At 57.3% G+C, this 25,971-nt stretch overlaps 1 protein-coding gene across 2 annotated transcripts in view; it reads left to right on the top strand.

The window, feature by feature from the left end:
• The first annotated feature begins 273 nt into the window (after window positions 1–273).
• Window positions 274–25,971, top strand: part of SIK1 (salt inducible kinase 1) — a 38,045-nt gene continuing 12,347 nt past the window's right edge. Inside the window, exons 1-12 of one of the 2 annotated variants that reach the window (XM_075334812.1) lie at window positions 275–374; window positions 6,503–6,647; window positions 6,731–6,847; window positions 10,473–10,536; window positions 10,611–10,772; window positions 11,615–11,739; window positions 12,037–12,160; window positions 15,428–15,630; window positions 15,706–15,831; window positions 23,607–23,723; window positions 25,047–25,185; window positions 25,269–25,496. In XM_075334812.1, the coding sequence (XP_075190927.1) occupies window positions 6,504–6,647; window positions 6,731–6,847; window positions 10,473–10,536; window positions 10,611–10,772; window positions 11,615–11,739; window positions 12,037–12,160; window positions 15,428–15,630; window positions 15,706–15,831; window positions 23,607–23,723; window positions 25,047–25,185; window positions 25,269–25,496 (1,549 nt within the window). In that variant the 5' untranslated portion in view covers window positions 275–374; window position 6,503. Of the gene's footprint in view, window positions 375–6,502; window positions 6,648–6,730; window positions 6,848–10,472; window positions 10,537–10,610; window positions 10,773–11,614; window positions 11,740–12,036; window positions 12,161–15,427; window positions 15,631–15,705; window positions 15,832–23,606; window positions 23,724–25,046; window positions 25,186–25,268; window positions 25,497–25,971 lie in introns of both variants that reach the window. The other variant, XM_075334813.1, reaches the window with a different exon arrangement.

Below are 25,971 nucleotides of genomic sequence, written 5' to 3'. Positions count from 1 at the left end.
CGGGACTGAGAGGAAAACACCCGGGACTGAGAGGAAAACACCCGGGACTGAGGGGAAAACACCCGGGACTGAGGGGAAAACACCCGGGACTGAGGGGAAAACACCCGGGACTGAGGGGAAAACACCCGGGACTGAGGGGAAAACACCCGGGACTGAGAGGAAAACACCCGGGACTGAGAGGAAAACACCCGGGACTGAGAGGAAAACACCCGGGACTGAGAGGAAAACACCCGGGACTGAGAGGAAAACACCCGGGACTGAGGGGAAAACACCCGGGACTGAGGGGGAAAACACCCGGGACTGAGAGGAAAACACCCGGGACTGAGAGGAAAACACCCGGGACTGAGAGGAGAAACCCCCCAGGACAGAGACAGGTAAGATATACAAGGGTACTGATAGAGACACTCAAACACTGGGACTGAGGCTGAGAGAGCGAGACGCCCGATACACGGGGACTGAGAGAGACGCCCGATACACGGGGACTGAGAGAGACGCCCGATACACGGGGACTGAGAGAGACGCCCGATACACGGGGACTGAGAGAGACGCCCGATACACGGGGACTGAGAGAGACGCCCGATACACGGGGACTGAGAGAGACGCCCGATACACGGGGACTGAGAGAGACGCCCGATACACGGGGACTGAGAGAGACGCCCGATACACGGGGACTGAGAGAGACGCCCGATACACGGGGACTGAGAGAGAGAGAGAGACGCCCGATACACGGGGACTGAGAGAGAGAGAGACGCCCGATACACGGGGACTGAGAGAGAGAGAGACGCCCGATACACGGGGACTGAGAGAGAGAGAGAGACGCCCGATACACGGGGACTGAGAGAGAGCGAGACGCCCGATACACGGGGACTGAGAGAGAGAGAGACGCCCGATACACGGGGACTGAGAGAGAGAGAGACGCCCGATACACGGGGACTGAGAGAGAGAGAGACGCCCGATACACGGGGACTGAGAGAGAGAGAGACGCCCGATACACGGGGACTGAGAGAGAGACGCCCGATACACGGGGACTGAGAGAGAGACGCCCGATACACGGGGACTGAGAGAGAGAGAGAGACGCCCGATACACGGGGACTGAGAGAGAGAGAGAGAGACGCCCGATACACGGGGACTGAGAGAGAGACGCCCGATACACGGGGACTGAGAGAGAGACGCCCGATACACGGGGACTGAGAGAGAGACGCCCGATACACGGGGACTGAGAGAGAGACGCCCGATACACGGGGACTGAGCGAGAGAGAGACGCCCGATACACGGGGACTGAGAGAGAGAGAGAGACGCCCGATACACGGGGACTGAGAGAGAGAGAGAGAGACGCCCGATACACGGGGACTGAGAGAGAGCGAGACGCCCGATACACGGGGACTGAGAGAGAGCGAGACGCCCGATACACGGGGACTGAGAGAGAGCGAGACGCCCGATACACGGGGACTGAGAGAGAGCGAGACGCCCGATACACGGGGACTGAGAGAGAGCGAGACGCCCGATACACGGGGACTGAGAGAGAGCGAGACGCCCGATACACGGGGACTGAGAGAGAGCGAGACGCCCGATACACGGGGACTGAGAGAGAGCGAGACGCCCGATACACGGGGACTGAGAGAGAGCGAGACGCCCGATACACGGGGACTGAGAGAGAGCGAGACGCCCGATACACGGGGACTGAGAGAGAGCGAGACGCCCGATACACGGGGACTGAGAGAGAGCGAGACGCCCGATACACGGGGACTGAGAGAGAGCGAGACGCCCGATACACGGGGACTGAGAGAGAGAGACGCCCGATACACGGGGACTGAGAGAGAGAGAGACGCCCGATACACGGGGACTGAGAGAGAGAGAGAGACGCCCGATACACGGGAACTGAGAGAGAGAGAGACGCCCGATACACGGGAACTGAGAGAGAGACGCCCGATACACGGGAACTGAGAGAGAGAGAGAGACGCCCGATACACGGGGACTGAGAGAGAGAGACGCCCGATACACGGGGACTGAGAGAGAGAGAGAGAGACGCCCGATACACGGGGACTGAGAGAGAGAGAGAGACGCCCGATACACGGGGACTGAGAGAGAGAGAGAGACGCCCGATACACGGGGACTGAGAGAGAGAGAGACGCCCGATACACGGGGACTGAGAGAGAGAGAGAGACGCCCGATACACGGGGACTGAGAGAGAGAGAGACGCCCGATACACGGGGACTGAGAGAGAGAGAGACGCCCGATACACGGGGACTGAGAGAGAGAGAGACGCCCGATACACGGGGACTGAGAGAGAGAGAGACGCCCGATACACGGGGACTGAGAGAGAGAGAGAGAGAGACGCCCGATACACGGGAACTGAGAGAGAGAGAGAGACGCCCGATACACGGGAACTGAGAGAGAGAGAGACGCCCGATACACGGGGACTGAGAGAGAGAGAGAGAGACGCCCGATACACGGGGACTGAGAGAGAGAGAGACGCCCGATACACGGGGACTGAGAGAGAGAGAGACGCCCGATACACGGGGACTGAGAGAGAGACGCCCGATACACGGGGACTGAGAGAGAGAGAGAGACGCCCGATACACGGGGACTGAGAGAGAGAGAGACGCCCGATACACGGGGACTGAGAGAGAGAGAGACGCCCGATACACGGGGACTGAGAGAGAGAGAGAGAGACGCCCGATACACGGGGACTGAGAGAGAGAGAGACGCCCGATACACGGGGATTGAGAGAGACGCCCGATACACGGGGACTGAGAGAGACGCCCGATACACGGGGACTGAGAGAGACGCCCGATACACGGGGACTGAGAGAGACGCCCGATACACGGGGACTGAGAGAGACGCCCGATACACGGGGACTGAGAGAGACGCCCGATACACGGGGACTGAGAGAGACGCCCGATACACGGGGACTGAGAGAGAGAGAGACACGCCCGATACACGGGGACTGAGAGAGAGACGCCCGAAACACGGGGACTGAGAGAGAGAGAGACACGCCCGATACACGGGGACTGAGAGAGAGACGCCCGATACACGGGGACTGAGAGAGAGTCGCCCGATACACGGGGACTGAGAGAGAGAGAGACGCCCGATACACGGGGACTGAGAGAGAGAGAGACGCCCGATACACGGGGACTGAGAGAGAGAGAGACGCCCGATACACGGGGACTGAGAGAGAGAGACGCCCGATACACGGGAACTGAGAGAGAGAGACGCCCGATACACGGGGACTGAGAGAGAGACGCCCGATACACGGGGACTGAGAGAGAGAGAGACGCCCGATACACGGGGACTGAGAGAGAGACGCCCGATACACGGGGACTGAGAGAGAGAGAGAGAGACGCCCGATACACGGGGACTGAGAGAGAGAGAGAGAGACGCCCGATACACGGGGACTGAGAGAGAGAGAGACGCCCGATACACGGGGACTGAGAGAGAGAGAGAGAGACGCCCGATACACGGGGACTGAGAGAGAGAGAGACGCCCGATACACGGGGACTGAGAGAGAGAGAGACGCCCGATACACGGGGACTGAGAGAGAGAGAGACGCCCGATACACGGGGACTGAGAGAGAGACGCCCGATACACGGGGACTGAGAGAGAGAGAGAGAGACGCCCGATACACGGGGACTGAGAGAGAGAGAGAGACGCCCGATACACGGGGACTGAGAGAGAGAGAGACGCCCGATACACGGGGACTGAGAGAGAGAGAGACGCCCGATACACGGGGACTGAGAGAGAGAGACGCCCGATACACGGGGACTGAGAGAGAGATAGAGACGCCCGATACACGGGGACTGAGAGAGAGACGCCCGATACACGGGGACTGAGAGAGAGAGAGAGACGCCCGATACACGGGGACTGAGAGAGAGACGCCCGATACACGGGGACTGAGAGAGAGAGAGAGACGCCCGATACACGGGGACTGAGAGAGAGCGAGACGCCCGATACACGGGGACTGAGAGAGAGCGAGACGCCCGATACACGGGGACTGAGAGAGAGCGAGACGCCCGATACACGGGGACTGAGAGAGAGCGAGACGCCCGATACACGGGGACTGAGAGAGAGCGAGACGCCCGATACACGGGGACTGAGAGAGAGCGAGACGCCCGATACACGGGGACTGAGAGAGAGAGACGCCCGATACACGGGGACTGAGAGAGAGAGAGAGAGAGACGCCCGATACACGGGGACTGAGAGAGAGAGAGAGAGAGACGCCCGATACACGGGGACTGAGAGAGAGCGAGACGCCCGATACACGGGGACTGAGAGAGAGAGACGCCCGATACACGGGGACTGAGAGAGAGAGAGACGCCCGATACACGGGGACTGAGAGAGAGAGACGCCCGATACACGGGGACTGAGAGAGAGAGAGAGAGACGCCCGATACACGGGGACTGAGAGAGAGAGAGAGAGACGCCCGATACACGGGGACTGAGAGAGAGAGAGAGAGACGCCCGATACACGGGGACTGAGAGAGAGAGAGAGAGACGCCCGATACACGGGGACTGAGAGAGAGAGAGAGAGACGCCCGATACACGGGGACTGAGAGAGAGAGAGACGCCCGATACACGGGGACTGAGAGAGAGAGACGCCCGATACACGGGGACTGAGAGAGAGAGAGAGACACCCGATACACGGGGACTGAGAGAGAGAGACGCCCGATACACGGGGACTGAGAGAGAGAGAGAGAGACGCCCGATACACGGGGACTGAGAGAGAGAGAGAGAGACGCCCGATACACGGGGACTGAGAGAGAGAGAGACGCCCGATACACGGGGACTGAGAGAGAGAGACGCCCGATACACGGGGACTGAGAGAGAGAGACACCCGATACACGGGGACTGAGAGAGAGAGAGAGAGAGAGAGAGAGACGCCCGATACACGGGGACTGAGAGAGAGAGAGAGAGACGCCCGATACACGGGGACTGAGAGAGAGAGAGACGCCCGATACACGGGGACTGAGAGAGAGAGAGAGACGCCCGATACACGGGGACTGAGAGAGAGAGAGACGCCCGATACACGGGGACTGAGAGAGAGAGAGAGAGACGCCCGATACACGGGGACTGAGAGAGAGAGAGACGCCCGATACACGGGGACTGAGAGAGAGAGAGACGCCCGATACACGGGGACTGAGAGAGAGAGACGCCCGATACACGGGGACTGAGAGAGAGAGAGAGACACCCGATACACGGGGACTGAGAGAGCGAGACGCCCGATACACGGGGACTGAGAGAGAGCGAGACGCCCGATACACGGGGACTGAGAGAGAGCGAGACGCCCGATACACGGGGACTGAGAGAGAGAGACGCCCGATACACGGGGACTGAGAGAGAGAGAGAGACGCCCGATACACGGGGACTGAGAGAGAGCGAGACGCCCGATACACGGGGACTGAGAGAGAGAGACGCCCGATACACGGGGACTGAGAGAGAGAGAGACGCCCGATACACGGGGACTGAGAGAGAGAGACGCCCGATACACGGGGACTGAGAGAGAGAGACGCCCGATACACGGGGACTGAGAGAGAGAGACGCCCGATACACGGGGACTGAGAGAGAGAGACGCCCGATACACGGGGACTGAGAGAGAGAGAGAGAGACGCCCGATACACGGGGACTGAGAGAGAGAGAGACGCCCGATACACGGGGACTGAGAGAGAGAGAGACGCCCGATACACGGGGACTGAGAGAGAGAGAGACGCCCGATACACGGGGACTGAGAGAGAGAGACGCCCGATACACGGGGACTGAGAGAGAGAGAGAGACACCCGATACACGGGGACTGAGAGAGAGAGACGCCCCGATACACGGGGACTGAGAGAGAGAGACGCCCGATACACGGGGACTGAGAGAGAGAGAGAGAGACGCCCGATACACGGGGACTGAGAGAGAGAGAGACGCCCGATACACGGGGACTGAGAGAGAGAGAGAGACGCCCGATACACGGGGACTGAGAGAGACGCCCGATACACGGGGACTGAGAGAGAGAGAGACGCCCGATACACGGGGGACTGAGAGAGAGAGAGAGACACCCGATACACGGGGACTGAGAGAGAGAGACGCCCGATACACGGGGACTGAGAGAGAGAGAGAGAGACGCCCGATACACGGGGACTGAGAGAGAGAGAGACGCCCGATACACGGGGACTGAGAGAGAGAGAGAGAGACGCCCGATACACGGGGACTGAGAGAGAGAGAGAGACGCCCCGATACACGGGGACTGAGAGAGAGAGAGAGAGAGAGACGCCCGATACACGGGGGACGGAGAGAGACGCCCGATACACGGGGGACGGAGAGAGACGCCCGATACACGGGGACGGAGAGAGACGCCCGATACACGGGGACGGAGAGAGACGCCCGATACACTGGGACTGAGAGAGACGCCCGATACACGGGGACGGAGAGAGACGCCCCCGAATCTTCCCCCTCATGTTCTCTGACACCCCGGCCGCACCAGCTCCCATGTGTGACGCCCCTCACTGTCTCCCTCCCTGTTGCAGCATGGTGATTCTCATGGACGTCTGTGCGTCGGGCAGCACCACTCGTAGACCTCTCCGTGTTGGGTTTTACGACATTGGAAGGACACTTGGGAAGGGCAACTTCGCAGTGGTGAAACTGGCGAGGCACCGAGTGACTAATACGCAGGTATTGGGGTGACAGAAGTCGTGGGGGGGTTAAGGGGGTGCAGACTATATCGTCGCCAGTTCTCACCATTCATCATCTCTCAGGTCGCCATTAAAATCATTGATAAAACACGACTGGACCTCGTCAACCTGGAGAAGATCTACAGGGAAGTCCAGATCATGAAACGCCTGCGCCACCCTAACATCATCCGCCTCTACCAGGTGAGTCTAGGCCTGTCCTCAGATGACCCCCCATATACTGCGCCCTTCACTGTCCTCAGATGACCCCTCCCATATACTGCGCCCTTCACTGTCCTCAGATGACCCCCCATATACTGCGCCCTTCACTGTCCTCAGATGACCCCCCATATACTGCGCCCTTCACTGTCCTCAGATGACCCCCCCATATACTGCGCCCTTCACTGTCCTCAGATGACCCCTCCCATATACTGCGCCCTTCACTGTCCTCAGATGACCCCTCCCATATACTGCGCCCTTCACTGTCCTCAGATGACCCCCCATATACTGCGCCCTTCACTGTCCTCAGATGACCCCCCATATACTGCGCCCTTCACTGTCCTCAGATGACCCCCCATATACTGCGCCCTTCACTGTCCTCAGATGACCCCCCATATACTGCGCCCTTCACTGTCCTCAGATGACCCCCCATATACTGCGCCCTTCACTGTCCTCAGATGACCCCCCATATACTGCGCCCTTCACTGTCCTCAGATGACCCCTCCTATATACTGCGCCCTTCACTGTCCTCAGATGACCCCTCCTATATACTGCTCTCCTTATTGACCTCAGATGACCCCCCATATACTGCACCCTCACCTTCCTCAGAAGACCCCTCCCATATACTGCGCCCTTCACTGTCCTCAGATGACCCCTCCCATATACTGCGCCCTTCACTGTCCTCAGATGACTCCTCCCCATATACTGCGCCCTTCACTGTCCTCAGATGACCCCCCATATACTGCACCCTCACCTTCCTCAGATGACCCCTCCCCATATACTGCGCCCTTCACTGTCCTCTGATGACCCCTCCCATATACTGCGCCCTTCACTGTCCTCAGATGACCCCGCCCATACACTGCGCCCTTCACTGTCCTCAGATGACCCCGCTCATATACTGCGCCCTTCACTGTCCTCAGATGACCCCCCATATACTGCGCCCTTCACTGTCCTCAGATGACCCCTCCCATATACTGCGCCCTTCATTGTCCTCAGATGACCCCTCCCATATACTGCGCCCTTCACTGTCCTCAGATGACCCCTTTCATATACTGTGCCCTTCACTGTCCTCAGATGACCCCTCCCATATACTGCGCCCTTCACTGTCCTCAGATGACCCCTCCCATATACTGCGCCCTTCACTATCCTCAGATGACCCCGCCCATACACTGCGCCCTTCACTGTCCTCAGATGACCCCCCATATACTGCGCCCTTCACTGTCCTCAGATGACTATACTGCGCCCTTCACTGTCCTCAGATGACCCCCCATATACTGCGCCCTTCACTGTCCTCAGATGACCCCCCATATACTGCGCCCTTCACTGTCCTCTGATGACCCCTTTCATATACTGTGCCCTTCACTGTCCTCAGATGACCCCTCCCATATACTGCGCCCTTCACTGTCCTCAGATGACCCCCCATATACTGCACCCTTCACTGTCCTCAGATGACCCCTTTCATATACTGTGCCCTTCACTGTCCTCAGATGACCCCTCCCATATACTTCGCCCTTCACTGTCCTCAGATGACCCCTCCCATATACTGCGCCCTTCACTGTCCTCAGATGACCCCTTTCATATACTGTGCCCTTCACTGTCCTCAGATGACCCCTCCCATATACTGCGCCCTTCACTGTCCTCAGATGACCCCTCCCATATACTGCGCCCTTCACTGTCCTCAGATGACCCCTTTCATATACTGTGCCCTTCACTGTCCTCAGATGACCCTCCCATATACTGCGCCCTTCACTGTCCTCAGATGAACCCCCCCATATACTGCGCCCTTCACTGTCCTCTGATGACCCCTCCTATATACTGCTCTCCTTATTGACCTCAGATGACCCCTCCTATATACTACGCCCTTCACTGTTCTCAGATGACCCCCCATATACTGCACCCTCACCTTCCTCATATGACCCCCCCCATATACTGCACCCTTCACTGTCCTCTGATGACCCCTCCTATATACTGCGCCCCTTATTGACCTCAGATGACCCCTCCCATATACTACGCCCTTCACTGTCCTCAGATGACCCCTCATATATACTGCGCCCCTCATTGTCCTCAGATGACTTTCCCCATATACTGCGCCCCTCGCCGTCCTCAGATGACCCCCCCCCATATACTACGCCCCCCAATTGTCCTCATATGACTTTCTCAATATGCTTTGCCCCTCATTGACCTCAGGTGACCTGCCCTATATACTGTTCTTAGGGGACCCCACCCATATACTGAGTCCCTCATTGTTCTTAGATACCCCCCTATATACTGTGCTCCTTGCCATCCATAGATGACCCCCTCCATATACTTCACCCCTCATTGATCTCAAATGAACCCCCCCCACATACTGCGCCCCTCATTGATGTCAGATGACCCCCCCTCTGTATACTGCACTCCTCATTGACCTCAGATGACCCCCCCCCCCCATATACTGTGCCCCTCGCTATCCTCAGATGACCTTCCCATATACTGCGCCCTTCACTGTCCTCAGATGACCTTCCCATATACTGCACCCTTCACTGTCCTCAGATGACCCCTTTCATATACTGCGCCCCTCGCTATCCTCAGATGACCTTCCCATATACTACGCCCTTCACTGTCCTCAGATGACCCCTCCCATATACTGCACCCCTCCCCATTCTCAGATGACCCCTCCCATATATCCCACTCCTCCCAATCCTCAGATGATCCCCCTCCATATACTGCGCCACTCCCCATCCTCAGATGATCTCCCCCCCATATAGTGCACCTCTCATTATCCTCAGATGACCCCCATATACTGCACCCCTCATTGTTTTCAGATGACCCCCCCCCCCCCCTCCCATACACTGTATTGCTGTCCTCAGATTACCCACCATATATTGCGTCCCTCCGCGTCCTCAGATGGCCACTCCATATACTGAGCCCCTCGTTGTCCCTAGATTACCCCCCATATATTGCGTCCCTCACCGTCCTCATATGACTGCTCCATATACTGTGCCCCTCGTTGTCCTCAGTTACCCCCCCCATATACAGCGCCCCTCGCCATTCTCAGATGACCCATACCATATACTGCGCCTTTTGCTGTCCTCCAGTTACCCCCCCCCTATACAGCACCCCTCGCCATGCTCAGATGACCCATACCATATACTGTGCCCCTCAGCTTCCTCAGATGACCCCTCCCTCCATATACTGCACTCCTCATTGACATCAGATGACGCATACCATATTATGTGCTCCTCACTATCCTCAGATGACCCCCATATACTGCGTCCCTTAATGTCTTCAGATGACCCCACCTTCGCCCCTCGCTGTCCTAAAATTTACCCCCACTACCCCCTCAGATGACCCTTACCATATACTGCGCTCCTCGCCTTTCTCAGATGACCCCCCCCCGTCCATATATTGTGCCCCTCATTGACCTCAGATGGCGCATACCATATTCTGTGCCCCTCACTGTCCTCAGATCACTCCCTCCATATACTCATTGACCTCAGATGACCACCACATATACTTCGCCCCTCATTGACCTCAGATGACCCCCCTCTATATACTGCGCCCCTCATTGACCTCAGTTGAGCCCCCCATATACTGCGCCCCTCATGGCCATTAATCTTCTCTTGTGTTGTAGGTGATGGAGACCAAAGACATGATTTATATAGTCACAGAATACGCCAGAAACGGGGAGCTCTTTGGTGAGTGCGGCACCGGTGTTACTGGGGGTGCAGACCTAGTTTGTGCGGTGATCTGACCTCTCTGTGTTCTGCAGATTACCTGACCATTCGCGGGCGTCTCTCCGAGGAGGAGGCTCGGGTCAAATTCCTGCAGATCCTGTCTGCCGTGGAGTATTGTCACTCCCAGAACATCGTCCACCGAGACCTAAAGACCGAGAACCTGCTGCTGAGCGAGGGCATGGACGTGAAGCTGGCCGGTAAGCCGCAGGTGCAGAGAGGGCAGGCCCCAACCGAGAAGGGGGGATTGTGCCGGGAAGATGCCCCGAGGAGGGGGGGATTGTGTCGGGAAGATGCCCCGAGGAGGGGGGGGTTGTGTCGGGAAGATTCCCCGAGGAGGGGGGGATTGTGTCGGGAAGATGCCCCGAGGAGGGGGGGGAATGTGCCAGGAAGATGCCCCGAGGAAGGGGGGGGGTTGTGCCGGGAAGATGCCCCGAGAAGGGGGGGTTGTGCCGGGAAGATGCCCCGAGAAGGGGGGGGTTGTGCCAGGAAGATGCCCCGAGCAAGGGGGGGGTTGTGCCGGGAAGATGCCCTGAGGAAGGGGGGGGTTGTGCCGGGAAGATGCCCCGAGAAGGGGGGGGGGGGGTTGTGCCGGGAAGATGCCCCGAGAAGGGGGGGGGGGTTGTGCCAGGAAGATGCCCCGAGCAAGGGGGGGTTGTGCCGGGAAGATGCCCTGAGGAAGGGGGGGTTGTGCCGGGAAGATGCCCCGAGGAAGGGGGGGGTTGTGCCGTTGTGCCGGGAAGATGCCCCGGGGAAGGGGGGGGTTGTGCCGGGAAGATGCTCCGGGGAAGGGGGGGTTGTGCCGGGAAGATGCTCCGGGGAAGGGGGGGGTTGTGCCGGGAAGATGCCCTGAGGAAGGGGGGGGTTGTGCCGGGAAGATGCCCCGAGGAAGGGGGGGTTGTGCCGCGAAGATGCCCCGAGGAGGGGGTAGCATAGCGCCTGGTGAGGAGGGGGGTAATACAGGGCCTGGTGAGAAGGGCATAAGGGATGATGACACAAGGGGATGGCAGGTTGTAAGGAGCTTCTTATTGTTTCTCTGCAGATTTTGGGTTTGGTAACTTCTACATGGAGGGTCGGCCCCTCAGCACCTGGTGTGGGAGCCCCCCCTATGCTGCTCCAGAAGTGTTCCAGGGAAAGGAGTATGAGGGCCCTCTACTGGATGTCTGGGTGAGGACACGTAATCTGGCGGGTAAATGATGTACATTGTGTATACGGCATGTGTGTAGGATACTCTGTATATATGGTGTGTATATCTTATTCCCCCCGCTGTAGTATACTCTGTATGTACGGTATGTGTATAGATCACCCCCTTGGTGTCGGATACTCTGTACACACGGTGTTTGCACATGTATTGGCGCCCGCCATGTGGTATTTTCCATATATACGGTGTTTGCATGTCTCGGCACCCATGCAGTGATGTCACCAGCTCCCGCTCCCCTCTTACGTGCCGTCTCTTTTGCGCAGAGTTTGGGGGTCGTCCTGTATGTTTTGCTCTGTGGATCGTTTCCTTTCGATGGACCAAACCTTCCAGCCGTGCGACAGCGGGTCCTGGACGGCCGTTTCCGGATCCCGTACTTCATGTCTCAGGGTGAGTCATTGTTGTGTGGTCGGGTGGTCGCTGTTGTGTGGTCGGGTGGTCGCTGTTGTGTGGTCGGGTGGTCGCTGTTGTGTGGTCGGGTGGTCGCTGTTGTGTGGTCGGGTGGTCACTGTTGTGTGGTCGGGTGGTCGCTGTTGTGTGGTCGGGTGGTCGCTGTTGTGTGGTCGGGTGGTCACTGTTGTGTGGTCGGGTGGTCACTGTTGTGTGGTCGGGTGGTCACTGTTGTGTGGTCGGGTGGTCACTGTTGTGTGGTCGGGTGGTCACTGTTGTGTGGTCGGGTGGTCACTGTTGTGTGGTCGGGTGGTCGCTGTTGTGTGGTCGGGTGGTCGCTGTTGTGTGGTCGGGTGGTCGCTGTTGTGTGGTCGGGTGGTCGCTGTTGTGTGGTCGGGTGGTCGCTGTTGTGTGGTCGGGTGGTCGCTGTTCTGTGGTTGGGTGGTTGCTGTGGTGTGGTCGGGTGCTCGTAGTGGTGTGGTCGGGTGCTCGCAGTGGTGGGGTCGGGTGCTCGCAGTGGTGGGGTCGGGTGCTCGCAGTGGTGGGGTCGGGTGCTCGCAGTGGTGGAGTCGGATGGTCGCAGTGGTGGGGTCGGGTGCTCGCAGTGGTGGGGTCGGGTGCTCGCAGTGGTGGGGTCGGGTGCTCGCAGTGGTGGAGTCGGATGGTCGCAGTGGTGGGGTCGGTGGTCGCTATTGGGTGGTCGCTGTTGTGTGGTCGCTGTGGTGTGGTCGGGTGGTCGCTGTTGTGTGGTCGCTGTGGTGGGGTCGGTGGTCGCTATTGTGTGGTCGCTGTGGTGGGGTCGGTGGTCGCTATTGTGTGGTCGCTGTGGTGGGGTCGGTGGTCGCTGTTGTGTGGTCGCTGTGGTGTGGTCGGGTGGTCGCTGTTGTGTGGTCGCTGTTGTGTGGTCGCTGTTGTGTGGTCGCTGTTGTGTGGCCGCTGTTGTGTGGTCGGGTGGTCACTGTTGTGTGGTCGGGTGGTCACTGTTGTGTGGTCGGGTGGTCACTGTTGTGTGGTCGGGTGGTCACTGTTGTGTGGTCGGGTGGTCACTGTTGTGTGGCCGGGTGGTCGCTGTTCTGTGGTTGGGTGGTTGCTGTGGTGGGGTCGGGTGCTCGTAGTGGTGGGGTCGGTGGTCGCTGTTGTGTGGTCGCTGTGGTGGGGTCGGGTGCTCGCTGTGGTGGGGTCGGGTGGTCGCTGTGGTGGGGTAAGGTGCTCGCTGTGGTGGGGTCGGGTGGTCGCTGTGGTGGGGTCGGGTGCGTGCTGTCGGGTGGTCGCTGTGGTGGGGTCCGGTGCTCGCTGTCGGGTGGTCGCTGTGGTGGGGTCGGTGGTCGCTGTTGTGTGGTCGCTGTGGTGGGGTCTGGTGCTCGCTGTGGTGGGGTCGGGTGGTTGCTGTGGTGGGGTCGGTGGTCGCTGTTGTGGGGTCGGGTGGTCGCTGTTGTGTGGTCGCTGTTGTGTGGTCGTTGTTGTGTGGTCGCTGTTGTGTGGCCGCTGTTGTGTGGTCGGGTGGTCACTGTTGTGTGGTCGGGTGGTCACTGTTGTGTGGTCGGGTGGTCACTGTTGTGTGGTCGGGTGGTCACTGTTGTGTGGCCGGGTGGTCGCTGTTCTGTGGTTGGGTGGTTGCTGTGGTGGGGTCGGGTGCTCGTAGTGGTGGGGTCGGTGGTCGCTGTTGTGTGGTCGCTGTGGTGGGGTCGGGTGCTCGCTGTGGTGGGGTCGGGTGGTCGCTGTGGTGGGGTAAGGTGCTCGCTGTGGTGGGGTCGGGTGGTCGCTGTGGTGGGGTCGGGTGCGTGCTGTCGGGTGGTCGCTGTGGTGGGGTCCGGTGCTCGCTGTCGGGTGGTCGCTGTGGTGGGGTCGGTGGTCGCTGTTGTGTGGTCGCTGTGGTGGGGTCTGGTGCTCGCTGTGGTGGGGTCGGGTGGTTGCTGTGGTGGGGTCGGTGGTCGCTGTTGTGGGGTCGGGTGGTCGCTGTTGTGTGGTCGCTGTGGTGGGGTCGGGTGGTCGCTGTTGTGTGGTCGCTGTGGTGGGGTCGGTGGTCGCTGTTGTGTGGTCGCTGTGGTGGGGTTGGGTGCGTGCTGTCGGGTGCTCGCTGTGGTGGGGTCGGGTGGTCGCTGTTGTGTGGTCGGGTGGTCGCTGTTGTGTGGTCGGGTGGTCACTGTTGTGTGGTCGGGTGGTCGCTGTGGTGGGGTCGGGTGGTCGCTGTGGTGGGGTCGGGTGGTCGCTGTTGTGTGGTCGCTGTGGTGGGGTCGGTGGTCGCTGTGGTGGGGTTGGGTGCGTGCTGTCGCGTGCTCGCTGTGGTGGGGTCGGGTGGTCGCTGTTGTGTGGTCGGGTGGTCGCTGTTGTGTGGTCGGGTGGTCGCTGTTGTGTGGTCGGGTGGTCGCTGTGGTGGGGTCGGGTGGTCGCTGTGGTGGGGTCGGGTGGTCGCTGTTGTGTGGTCGGGTGGTCGCTATTGTGTGGTCGGGTGGTCGCTGTGGTGGGGTCGGGTGGTTGCTGTGGTGTGGTCGCTGTGGTGGGGTCGGGTGGTTGCTGTGGTGGGGTCGGGTGGTTGCTGTGGTGGGGTCGGGTGGTTGCTGTGGTGGGGTCGGGTGGTTGCTGTGCTGGGGTCGGGTGGTTGCTGTGGTGGGGTCGGGTGGTCGCTGTGGTGGGGTCGGGTGGTCGCTGTGGTGGGGTCGGGTGGTCGCTGTGGTGGGGTCGGGTGGTCGCTGTTGTGTGGTCGCTGTGGTGGGGTCGGTGGTCGCTGTTGTGTGGTCGCTGTGGTGGGGTTGGGTGCGTGCTGTCGCGTGCTCGCTGTGGTGGGGTCGGGTGGTCGCTGTTGTGTGGTCGGGTGGTCGCTGTTGTGTGGTCGGGTGGTCGCTGTTGTGTGGTCGGGTGGTCGCTGTGGTGGGGTCGGGTGCGTGCTGTCGGGTGGTCGCTGTGGTGGGGTCGGGTGGTCGCTGTTGTGTGGTCGGGTGGTCGCTATTGTGTGGTCGGGTGGTCGCTGTGGTGGGGTCGGGTGCGTGCTGTCGGGTGGTCGCTGTGGTGGGGTCGGGTGCGTGCTGTCGGGTGGTCGCTGTGGTGGGGTCGGGTGGTCGCTGTGGTGGGGTCGGGTGGTCGCTGTTGTGTGGTCGGGTGGTCGCTGTTGTGTGGTCGCTGTTGTGTGGTCGGGTGGTCGCTGTTGTGTGGTCGGGTAGTCGCTGTTGTGTGGTCGGGTGGTCACTGCCAGCAGTGGCTACCTGTGCCATACGTGTTGGTCGTATTTGAGCCCCCCCCAGAGACTGACTCTTTCGCTGTTGCCCCCAGACTGCGAGTCTCTGCTGCGCCGGATGCTGGTGGTGGATCCAGGGAAGCGGCTGAGCATTGCACAGATCAGACAGCACCAGTGGTTCCAGGGTGCGGCCCCCCATGCTCCCCTCCCACATCCCGACTGCCCGGCTCCTCAGCCGTGCACACAAGTCCTGGCCATCATGCAGAGTCTGGGTATTGACAGAGAGCGCACCCTGCAGGTGAGTGGTTGTACTGTCCGCCCGGTGTGGCTCCCCCCCCGGCTATGCCGCCACTGACGCTCCTCTCCCTCTCAGGCTCTGCAGAATGACACCTATGATCATTACGCCGCCATCTACTACCTCTTGGTGGAGCGGCTGCAGGAGTCGAGGTTTGGACAGACCCCGGCACCCGAAGTCAAAGCCTCATTGGATGGTGTGAAGGTAAGGAGTCTGGGGGGGCGCGGCCAGTGGGGGCAAAGGGAAAAAACAGCAAGATGCCACCAGTCCTATCAATTACTAAGTGAGGGGAAAAAAGAAATGCATATGTGGTGATCGCTCGTCGCCTCCAAAACCGATGGGGGTCCGCAGGCAGCACGATGGGGGGGTCCCCAGGAAGCACGATGGGGGGGTCCCCAGGAAGCACGATGGGGGGGTCCGCAGGAAGCACGATGGGGGTCCGCAGGAAGCACGATGGGGGTCCGTAGGAAGCACGATGGGGGTCCCCAGGAAGCACGATGGGGGTCCGCAGGAAGCACGATGGGGGTCCGCAGGGAGCACGATGGGGGTCCGCAGGGAGCACGATGGGGGTCCGCAGGGAGCACGATGGGTGTCCGCAGGAAACACGATGGGTGTCCGCAGGGAGCACGATGGGGGTCCGCAGGGAGCACGATGGGGGTCCGCAGGGAGCACGATGGGGGTCCGCAGGGAGCACGATGGGTGTCCGCAGGAAACACGATGGGTGTCCGCAGGGAGCACGATGGGTGTCCGCAGGGAGCACGATGGGGGTCCGCAGGAAGCACGATGGGGGTCCGCAGGGAGCACGATGGGGGTCCGCAGGGAGCACGATGGGGGTCCACAGGGAGCACGATGGGGGTCCGCAGGGAGCACGATGGGTGTCCGCAGGAAACACGATGGGTGTCCGCAGGGAGCACGATGGGTGTCCGCAGGGAGCACGATGGGGGTCCGCAGGAAGCACGATGGGGGACCCCAGGAAGCACGATGGGGGTCCGCAGGAAGCACGATGGGGGTCCGCAGGAAGCACGATGGGGGGGTCCCCAGGAAGCACGATGGGGGGGTCCCCAGGAAGCACGATGGGGGGGTCCGCAGGGAGCATGATGGGGGTGCGCAGGAAGCACGATGGGGGTCCGCAGGAAGCACGATGGGGGTCCGCAGGAAGCACGATGGGGTCCGGCAAGTACAGGGCTGCACTTCAGCAGATGGAGATGGTGAGAGGTCCGAATTCATGGTGTCCTCAATGCTGAGAAATCCTGCAGCTGGACAATGACCCCCAACATCCAGCCAATGTCACTAAGGAGGAGAAGTCTCGGGGTGATGATTCGATGTCACGTGTGACCCAGTCATGTGGTTTCTGGCCATAGAAGGTCACAGCGTCTGGCTGCACAGAACACTCCTGACTTTCCATTGTCCCTGCTGGCAGCATTCATTGCTATAGGAGCTTGCCTACTGGACTCATCTCCCCCTTTTGGATCCAGCAGGAGCTCGCCTTCCACCCAGCTGCTGATCATCAGCCTTCCCTTAGTGTTTATATACCCCTTCCTCCCTGGACAAAAACCACCCGTGACATCCGACCCCAGAGCCCCCATCTCACATCATCCCATCTGTCTGGGATCAAGACACAGAGGGATCCGCACAAGCCACATACACAGAGGACCGGGGATCAAGACACAGAAGGATCCGTACAAGGCGCATACACAGAATCCCGGATCAAGACACAGAGGGATCCGCACAACCCTCATACACAGAGGACCGGGGATCAAGACACAGAAGGATCCGCACAAACCACATACACAGAATCCGGGATCAAGACACAGAGGGATCCGCACAAACCACATACACAGAATCCGGGATCAAGACACAGAGGGATCCGCACAAACCTCATACACAGGGGATCGAGGATCAAGACACAGAAGGATCCGCACAAACCTCATACACAGAATCCGGGATCAAGACACAGAGGGATCCGCACAAACCTCATACACAGAATCCGGGATCAAGACACAGAGGGATCCGCACAAGCCTCATACACAGGGGATCGAGGATCAAGACACAGAAGGATCCGCACAAACCACATACACAGAATCCGGGATCAAGACACAGAGGGATCCGCACAAACCTCTTACACAGAATCCGGGATCAAGACACAGAAGGATCCGCACAAGCCTCATACACAGGGGATCGAGGATCAAGACACAGAGGGATCCGCACAAGCCTCATACACAGAATCCGGGATCAAGACACAGAAGGATCCGCACAAGCCTCATACACAGAATCCGGGATCAAGACACAGAGGGATCCGCAAAAGCCTCATACACAGAGGACCCCGGGGATCAAGACACAGAAGAATCTGCACAAACCACATACACAGAATCCGGGATCAAGACACAGAGGGATCCGCACAAACCTCATACACAGAATCCGGGATCAAGACACAGAAGGATCCGCACAAACCTCATACACAGAATCCGGGATCAAGACACAGAGGGATCCGCACAAGCCTCATACACAGAATCCGGGATCAAGACACAGAAGGATCCGCACAAGCCTCATACACAGAGGACCCGGGGATCAAGACACAGAAGGATCCGCACAAACCACATACACAGAGGATCGGGGATCAAGACACAGAAGGATCCGCACAAGCCTCATACACAGAATCCGGGATCAAGACACAGAGGGATCCGCACAAGCCTCATACACAGAGGACCCGGGGATCAAGACACAGAAGAATCTGCACAAACCAGATACACAGAATCCGGGATCAAGACACACAGGGATCCGCACAAACCTCATACAAAGAATCCGGGATCAAGACACAGAGGGATCCGCACAAGCCTCATACACAGAATCCGGGATCAAGACACAGAAGGATCCGCACAAGCCTCATACACAGAATCCGGGATCAAGACACAGAGGGATCCGCACAAGCCTCATACACAGAGGACCCGGGGATCAAGACACAGAAGAATCTGCACAAACCAGATACACAGAATCCGGGATCAAGACACACAGGGATCCGCACAAACCTCATACAAAGAATCCGGGATCAAGACACAGAGGGATCCGCACAAGCCTCATACACAGAATCCGGGATCAAGACACAGAAGGATCCGCACAAGCCTCATACACAGAATCCGGGATCAAGACACAAAGGGATCCGCACAAGATACACAGAATCCGGGATCAAGACACAGAGGGATCCGCACAAGCCTCATACACAGAGGACCCGGGGATCAAGACACAGAAGGATCTGCACAAACCACATACACAGAGGACTGGGGATCAAGACACAGAAGGCTCCGCACAAGCCTCATACACAGGGGATCGAGGATCAAGACACAGAAGGATCCGCACAAGCCTCATACACAGAATCCAGAATCAAGACACAGAGGGATCCGCACAAACCTCATACACAGAATCCGGGATCAAGACACAGAGGGATCCGCACAAGCCTCATACACAGAATCCGGGATCAAGACACAGAAGGATCCGCACAAGCCTTATACACAGAATCCGGGATCAAGACACAAAGGGATCCGCACAAGCCTCATACACAGAGGACCCGGGGATCAAGACACAGAAGGATCCGCACAAGCCTCATACACAGAATCTGGGATCAAGACACAGAGGGATCCGCACAAACCACATTCACAGAATCCGGGATCAAGACACAGAAGGATCTGCACAAACCACATACACAGAATCCGGGATCAAGACACAGAGGGATACGCACAAACCTCATACACAGAATCCGGGATCAAGACACAGAGGGATCCGCGCAACCTCATATACAGAGGACCGGGAATCAAGACACAGAGGGATCCGCGCAACCTCATATACAGAGGACCGGGAATCAAGACACAGAAGGATCCGCGCAAACCACATACACAGAATCCGGGATCAAGACACAGAAGGATCCGCACAAACCACATACACAGAGGACCCGGGGATCAAGACACAGAGGGATCCGCACAAGCCTCATACACAGAATCCGGGATCAAGACACAGAAGGATCTGCACAAGCCTCATACACAGAGGACCCGGGGATCAAGACACAGAAGGATCCGCACAAACCACATACACAGAATCCGGGATCAAGACACAGAGGGATACGCACAAACCACATACACAGAGGACCGGGGATCAAGACACAGAAGGATCCACACAAACCACATACACAGAGGACCCGGGGATCAAGACACAGAGGGATCCGCACAAGCCTCATACACAGAATCCGGGATCAAGACACAGAAGGATCTGCACAAGCCTCATACACAGAGGACCAGGGATCAAGACACAGAAGGATCCGCACAAACCACATACACAGAGGATCGGGGATCAAGACACAGAAGGATCTTCACAAACCACATACACAGAATCCGGGATCAAGACACAGAAGGATCCGCACAAACCACATACACAGAATCCGGGATCAAGACACGGAGGGATCCGCACAAGCCTCATACATAGAATCCGGGATCAAGACACAGAGGGATCCGCACAAACCTCATACACAGAATCCGGGATCAAGACACAGAGGGATCCGCACAAGCCTCATACACAGAATCCGGGATCAAGACACAAAAGGATCCGCACAAACCTCATACACAGAATCCGGGATCAAGACACAGAGGGATACGCACAAACCACATACACAGAATCCGGGATCAAGACACAGAGGGATCCGCACAAGCCTCATACACAGAATCCGGGATCAAGACACAGAAGGATCCGCACAAGCCTCATACACAGAATCCGGTATCAAGACACAGAGGGATCCGCACAAACCACATTCACAGAATCCGGGATCAAGACACAGAAGGATCCGCACAAGCCTCATACACAGAGGACCGGGGATCAAGACACAGAGGGATCTGCACAAACCACATACACAGAGGATCGGGGATCAAGACACAGAAGGATCTTCACAAACCACATACACAGAATCCGGGATCAAGACACAGAAGGATCCGCACAAACCACATACACAGAATCCGGGATCAAGACACAGAGGGATCCGCACAAGCCTCATACATAGAATCCGGGATCAAGACACAGAGGGATCCGCACAAGCCTCATACACAGAATCCGGGATCAAGACACAGAAGGATCCGCACAAGCCTCATACACAGAATCCGGGATCAAGACACAGAGGGATCCGCACAAACCACATTCACAGAATCCGGGATCAAGACACAGAAGGATCTGCACAAACCACATACACAGAATCCGGGATCAAGACACAGAGGGATACGCACAAACCTCATACACAGAATCCGGGATCAAGACACAGAGGGATCCGCGCAACCTCATATACAGAGGACCGGGAATCAAGACACAGAGGGATCCGCACAAGCCTCATACACAGAATCCGGGATCAAGACACAGAAGGATCCGCACAAGCCTCATACACAGAATCCGGGATCAAGACACAGAGGGATCCGCACAAACCACATTCACAGAATCCGGGATCAAGACACAGAAGGATCTGCACAAACCACATACACAGAATCCGGGATCAAGACACAGAGGGATCCGCACAAGCCTCATACACAGAATCCGGGATCAAGACACAGAAGGATCCGCACAAGCCTCATACACAGAATCCGGGATCAAGACACAGAGGGATCCGCACAAACCACATTCACAGAATCCGGGATCAAGACACAGAAGGATCTGCACAAACCACATACACAGAATCCGGGATCAAGACACAGAGGGATACGCACAAACCTCATACACAGAATCCGGGATCAAGACACAGAGGGATCCGCGCAACCTCATATACAGAGGACCGGGAATCAAGACACAGAAGGATCCGCGCAAACCACATACACAGAATCCGGGATCAAGACACAGAAGGATCCGCACAAACCACATACACAGAGGACCCGGGGATCAAGACACAGAGGGATCCGCACAAGCCTCATACACAGAATCCGGGATCAAGACACAGAAGGATCTGCACAAGCCTCATACACAGAGGACCAGGGATCAAGACACAGAAGGATCCGCACAAACCACATACACAGAGGATCGGGGATCAAGACACAGAAGGATCTTCACAAACCACATACACAGAATCCGGGATCAAGACACAGAAGGATCCGCACAAACCACATACACAGAATCCGGGATCAAGACACAGAGGGATCCGCACAAGCCTCATACATAGAATCCGGGATCAAGACACAGAGGGATCCGCACAAACCTCATACACAGAATCCGGGATCAAGACACAGAGGGATCCGCACAAGCCTCATACACAGAATCCGGGATCAAGACACAGAAGGATCCGCTCAAACCTCATACACAGAATCCGGGATCAAGACACAGAGGGATCCGCGCAACCTCATATACAGAGGACCGGGAATCAAGACACAGAAGGATCCGCGCAAACCACATACACAGAATCCGGGATCAAGACACAGAGGGATCCGCACAAGCCTCATACACAGAGGACCGGGGATCAAGACACAGAAGGATCCGCACAAACCACATACACAGAGGACCGGGGATCAAGACACAGAAGGATCCGCACAAACCACATACACAGAGGATTGGGGATCAAGACACAGAAGGATCTGCACAAACCACATACACAGAATCCGGGATCAAGACACAGAAGGATCCGCACAAACCACATACACAGAATCCGGGATCAAGACACAGAGGGATCCGCACAAGCCTCATACACAGAATCCGGGATCAAGACACAGAGGGATCCGCACAAGCCTCATTCACAGAGGACCGGGGATCAAGACACAGAAGGATCCGCATAAACCACATACACAGAATCCGGGATCAAGACACAGAGGGATCCGCACAAGCCTCATACACAGAATCCGGGATCAAGACACAGAGGGATCCGCACAAGCCTCATTCACAGAGGACCGGGGATCAAGACACAGAAGGATCCGCATAAACCACATACACAGAATCCGGGATCAAGACACAGAGGGATCTGCACAAGCCTCATACACAGGGGATCGAGGATCAAGACACAGAAGGATCCGCACGAGCCGCATACACAGGGGATCGAGGATCAAGACACAGAAGGATCCGCACGAGCCGCATACACAGAGGATTGGGGATCATGACACAGAGGGATCCGCACAAACCACATACACAGGGGATCGAGGATCAAGACACAGAGGGATCCGCACAAACCACATACACAGAGGACCCGGGGATCAAGACACAGAAGGATCCGCACGAGCCGCATACACAGGGGATCAAGGATCAAGACACAGAAGGATCCGCACAAGACGCATACACAGAGGATCGGGCATCAGTTTTCCAAGATTTTTGCAGCAATCCATAACCTGTGTGCAAGTGATGATAGGAAGTGATGGAGGAGACGTCACCGAATACTGAGGATGGAGGAGACGTCACCGAATACTGAGGATGGAGGAGACGTCACCGAATACTGAGGATGGAGGAGACGTCACCGAATACTGAGGATGGAGGAGACGTCACCGAATACTGAGGATGGAGGAGACGTCACCGAATACTGAGGATGGAGGAGACGTCACCGAATACTGAGGATGGAGGAGACGTCACCGAATACTGAGGATGGAGGAGACGTCACCGAATACTGAGGATGGAGGAGACGTCACCGAATACTGAGGATGGAGGAGACGTCACCGAATACTGAGGATGGAGGAGACGTCACCGAATACTGAGGATGGAGGAGACGTCACCGAATACTGAGGATGGAGGAGACGTCACCGAATACTGAGGATGGAGGAGACGTCACCGAATACTGAGGATGGAGGAGACGTCACCGAATACTGAGGATGGAGGAGACGTCACCGAATACTGAGACTGAACACTGAATTTCGGTCGCCGCACACTGACGGGCGGCCCCACGTACACACATATGCTTACACCTGTGGGGAGGGGGTGACAGGACGATGTACAGGGCGCTTTGTCCACTGGTGCCATTTCTGACCCATTCTCCTCCTCCTCCCCCGCAGGCCTCCTCCTCCGCAGCCTCCTCCTCCGCAGCCGCCTCCTCCGCAGCCGCCTCCTCTCTCCTGTGTCAGCAGCAGGCTATGACAGATTCGGATTGTGAGCTCAGCGGTCGGCTGCAGGTGAGACGTTTACACGTAACTTGTGTCCATCCCTGTAGTCACACAGAAGTGTTCACCTGTGTACGTGTCAGAGGACGGCGGCCGCCATCTGCACCCACTCATTAGAGGAGATGTGCGTCACCACCATGCGGGATACTGTGACACACAATTCACCAGGAGGGAAGACCACCTCTATGATCGACCCTACACCTAGTGCTCATCAGCTACACCTCCATGTATATACTGTATACTCGCTCATTATCGCCCACCCCTCCATGTGTATACTGTATACTCGCTCATTATCACCTACCCCTCCATGTGTATACTGTATACTCGCTCATTATCACCTACCCCTCCATGTGTATACTGTATACTCGCTCATCAGCTACACCTCCATGTGTATACTCTATACTCGCTCATTATCACCCACCCCTCCATGTGTATACTGTATACTCGCTCATCAGCTACACCTCCATGTGTATACTGTATACTCGCTCATTATCGCCCACCCCTCCATGTGTATACTGTATACTCGCTCATTATCACCTACCCCTCCATGTGTATACTGTATACTCGCTCATTATCGCCCACCCCTCCATGTGTATACTGTATACTCGCTCATTATCGCCCACCCCTCCATGTGTATACTGTATACTCGCTCATTATCACCCACCCCTCCATGTGTATACTGTATACTCGCTCATTATCGCCCACCCCTCCATGTGTATACTGTATACTCGCTCATTATCACCTACACCTCCATGTGTATACTGTATACTCGCTCATTATCACCTACCCCTCCATGTGTATACTGTATACTCGCTCATTATCACCTACCCCTCCATGTGTATACTGTATACTCGCTCATTATCGCCCACCCCTCCATGTGTATACTGTATACTCGCTCATTATCGCCCACCCCTCCATGTGTATACTGTATACTCGCTCATTATCACCCACCCCTCCATGTGTATACTGTATACTCGCTCATTATCGCCCACCCCTCCATGTGTATACTGTATACTCGCTCATTATCACCTACACCTCCATGTGTATACTGTATACTCGCTCATTATCACCTACACCTCCATGTGTATACTGTATACTCGCTCATTATCGCCCACCCCTCCATGTGTATACTGTATACTCGCTCATTATCACCTACCCCCTCCATGTGTATACTGTATACTCGCTCATTATCACCTACCCCTCCATGTGTATACTGTATACTCGCTCATTATCGCCCACCCCTCCATGTGTATACTGTATACTCGCTCATTATCGCCCACCCCTCCATGTGTACACTGTATACTCGCTCATGCTTCCATCTTGTTCTTGTCTCAGTCGCTGCTGTATCTTGGGGGGCCGTCCGCTCCTGCCTCGTCCCTTTGTCATCCGCTACCTCAGGAGTCTTCGTTACTTGAGGGCCCACATCTGTATGAGAAGATCCTGAAGAGCAGACGCCCCAGGCTAGTGACACCAGGTAGAAGGCCGCTGCTGGAGTCCTCTGTGCTGCTGTTGGTGCCGGCGTGGTGTGTGCACTCACTAATTTTCCTTCTCTTACAGATATTCTTCTTTCCTCCATGCCTTCCCCCTGTGACAGTCTAGAGAATTGTTTGAGACCTTCCGACCTCCGTCCGCCATTGGGGACCAGTAACCCGAACGCGACAGCGCCCCTAACTACTCAGTCAGCGACTCCTGTCCTGCAGCACCAGGGAGTCCCGGCCCCCAACTGGCTCCTGCCCGTCACCTTCCAGGAGGGGCGCCGAGCATCAGACACCTACCTGACCATGGGTAAGTCCTTACTGGGGGCTACACGGGGTGCAGAGCACGGATCACTCCCTGCACTCATCACTGCGCAGAGATATCTGCACATATTATACGTGTACGGAGCAAAGGTTCTGGGCAGGTGCGGAAAAATGCTGCAAACTAAGAACAAGAAGGTTTCCACAAATAAGTGTGCAAATAGTTAAAAAATATGAAAAGTGGGGGAAGATAATAGAAATATAAATCCCCTCAGTATTCAGTGACTGCCCGTCTCCACCGTCCTCAGTATTCAGTGACCGCCCGTCTCCTCCATCCTCAGTATTCAGTGACCGCCCGTATCGTCCATCCTTAGTATTCAGTGACCGCCCGTCTCCACCGTCCTCAGTATTCAGTGACCACCCGTCTCCTCCATCCTTAGTATTCAGTGACCGCCCGTCTCCTCCATCCTTAGTATTCAGTGATCGCCCGTCTCCTCCATCCTCAGTATTCAGTGACCGCCCGT

The sequence above is a fragment of the Anomaloglossus baeobatrachus genome, chromosome 2, assembly GCF_048569485.1.
Source record: "Anomaloglossus baeobatrachus isolate aAnoBae1 chromosome 2, aAnoBae1.hap1, whole genome shotgun sequence".
In the NCBI taxonomy this organism is placed as follows: Eukaryota; Metazoa; Chordata; class Amphibia; order Anura; family Aromobatidae; genus Anomaloglossus; species Anomaloglossus baeobatrachus.
Note: the sequence above shows the minus strand (reverse complement) of the source record. Positions and strands in the feature narration are given on the sequence as shown.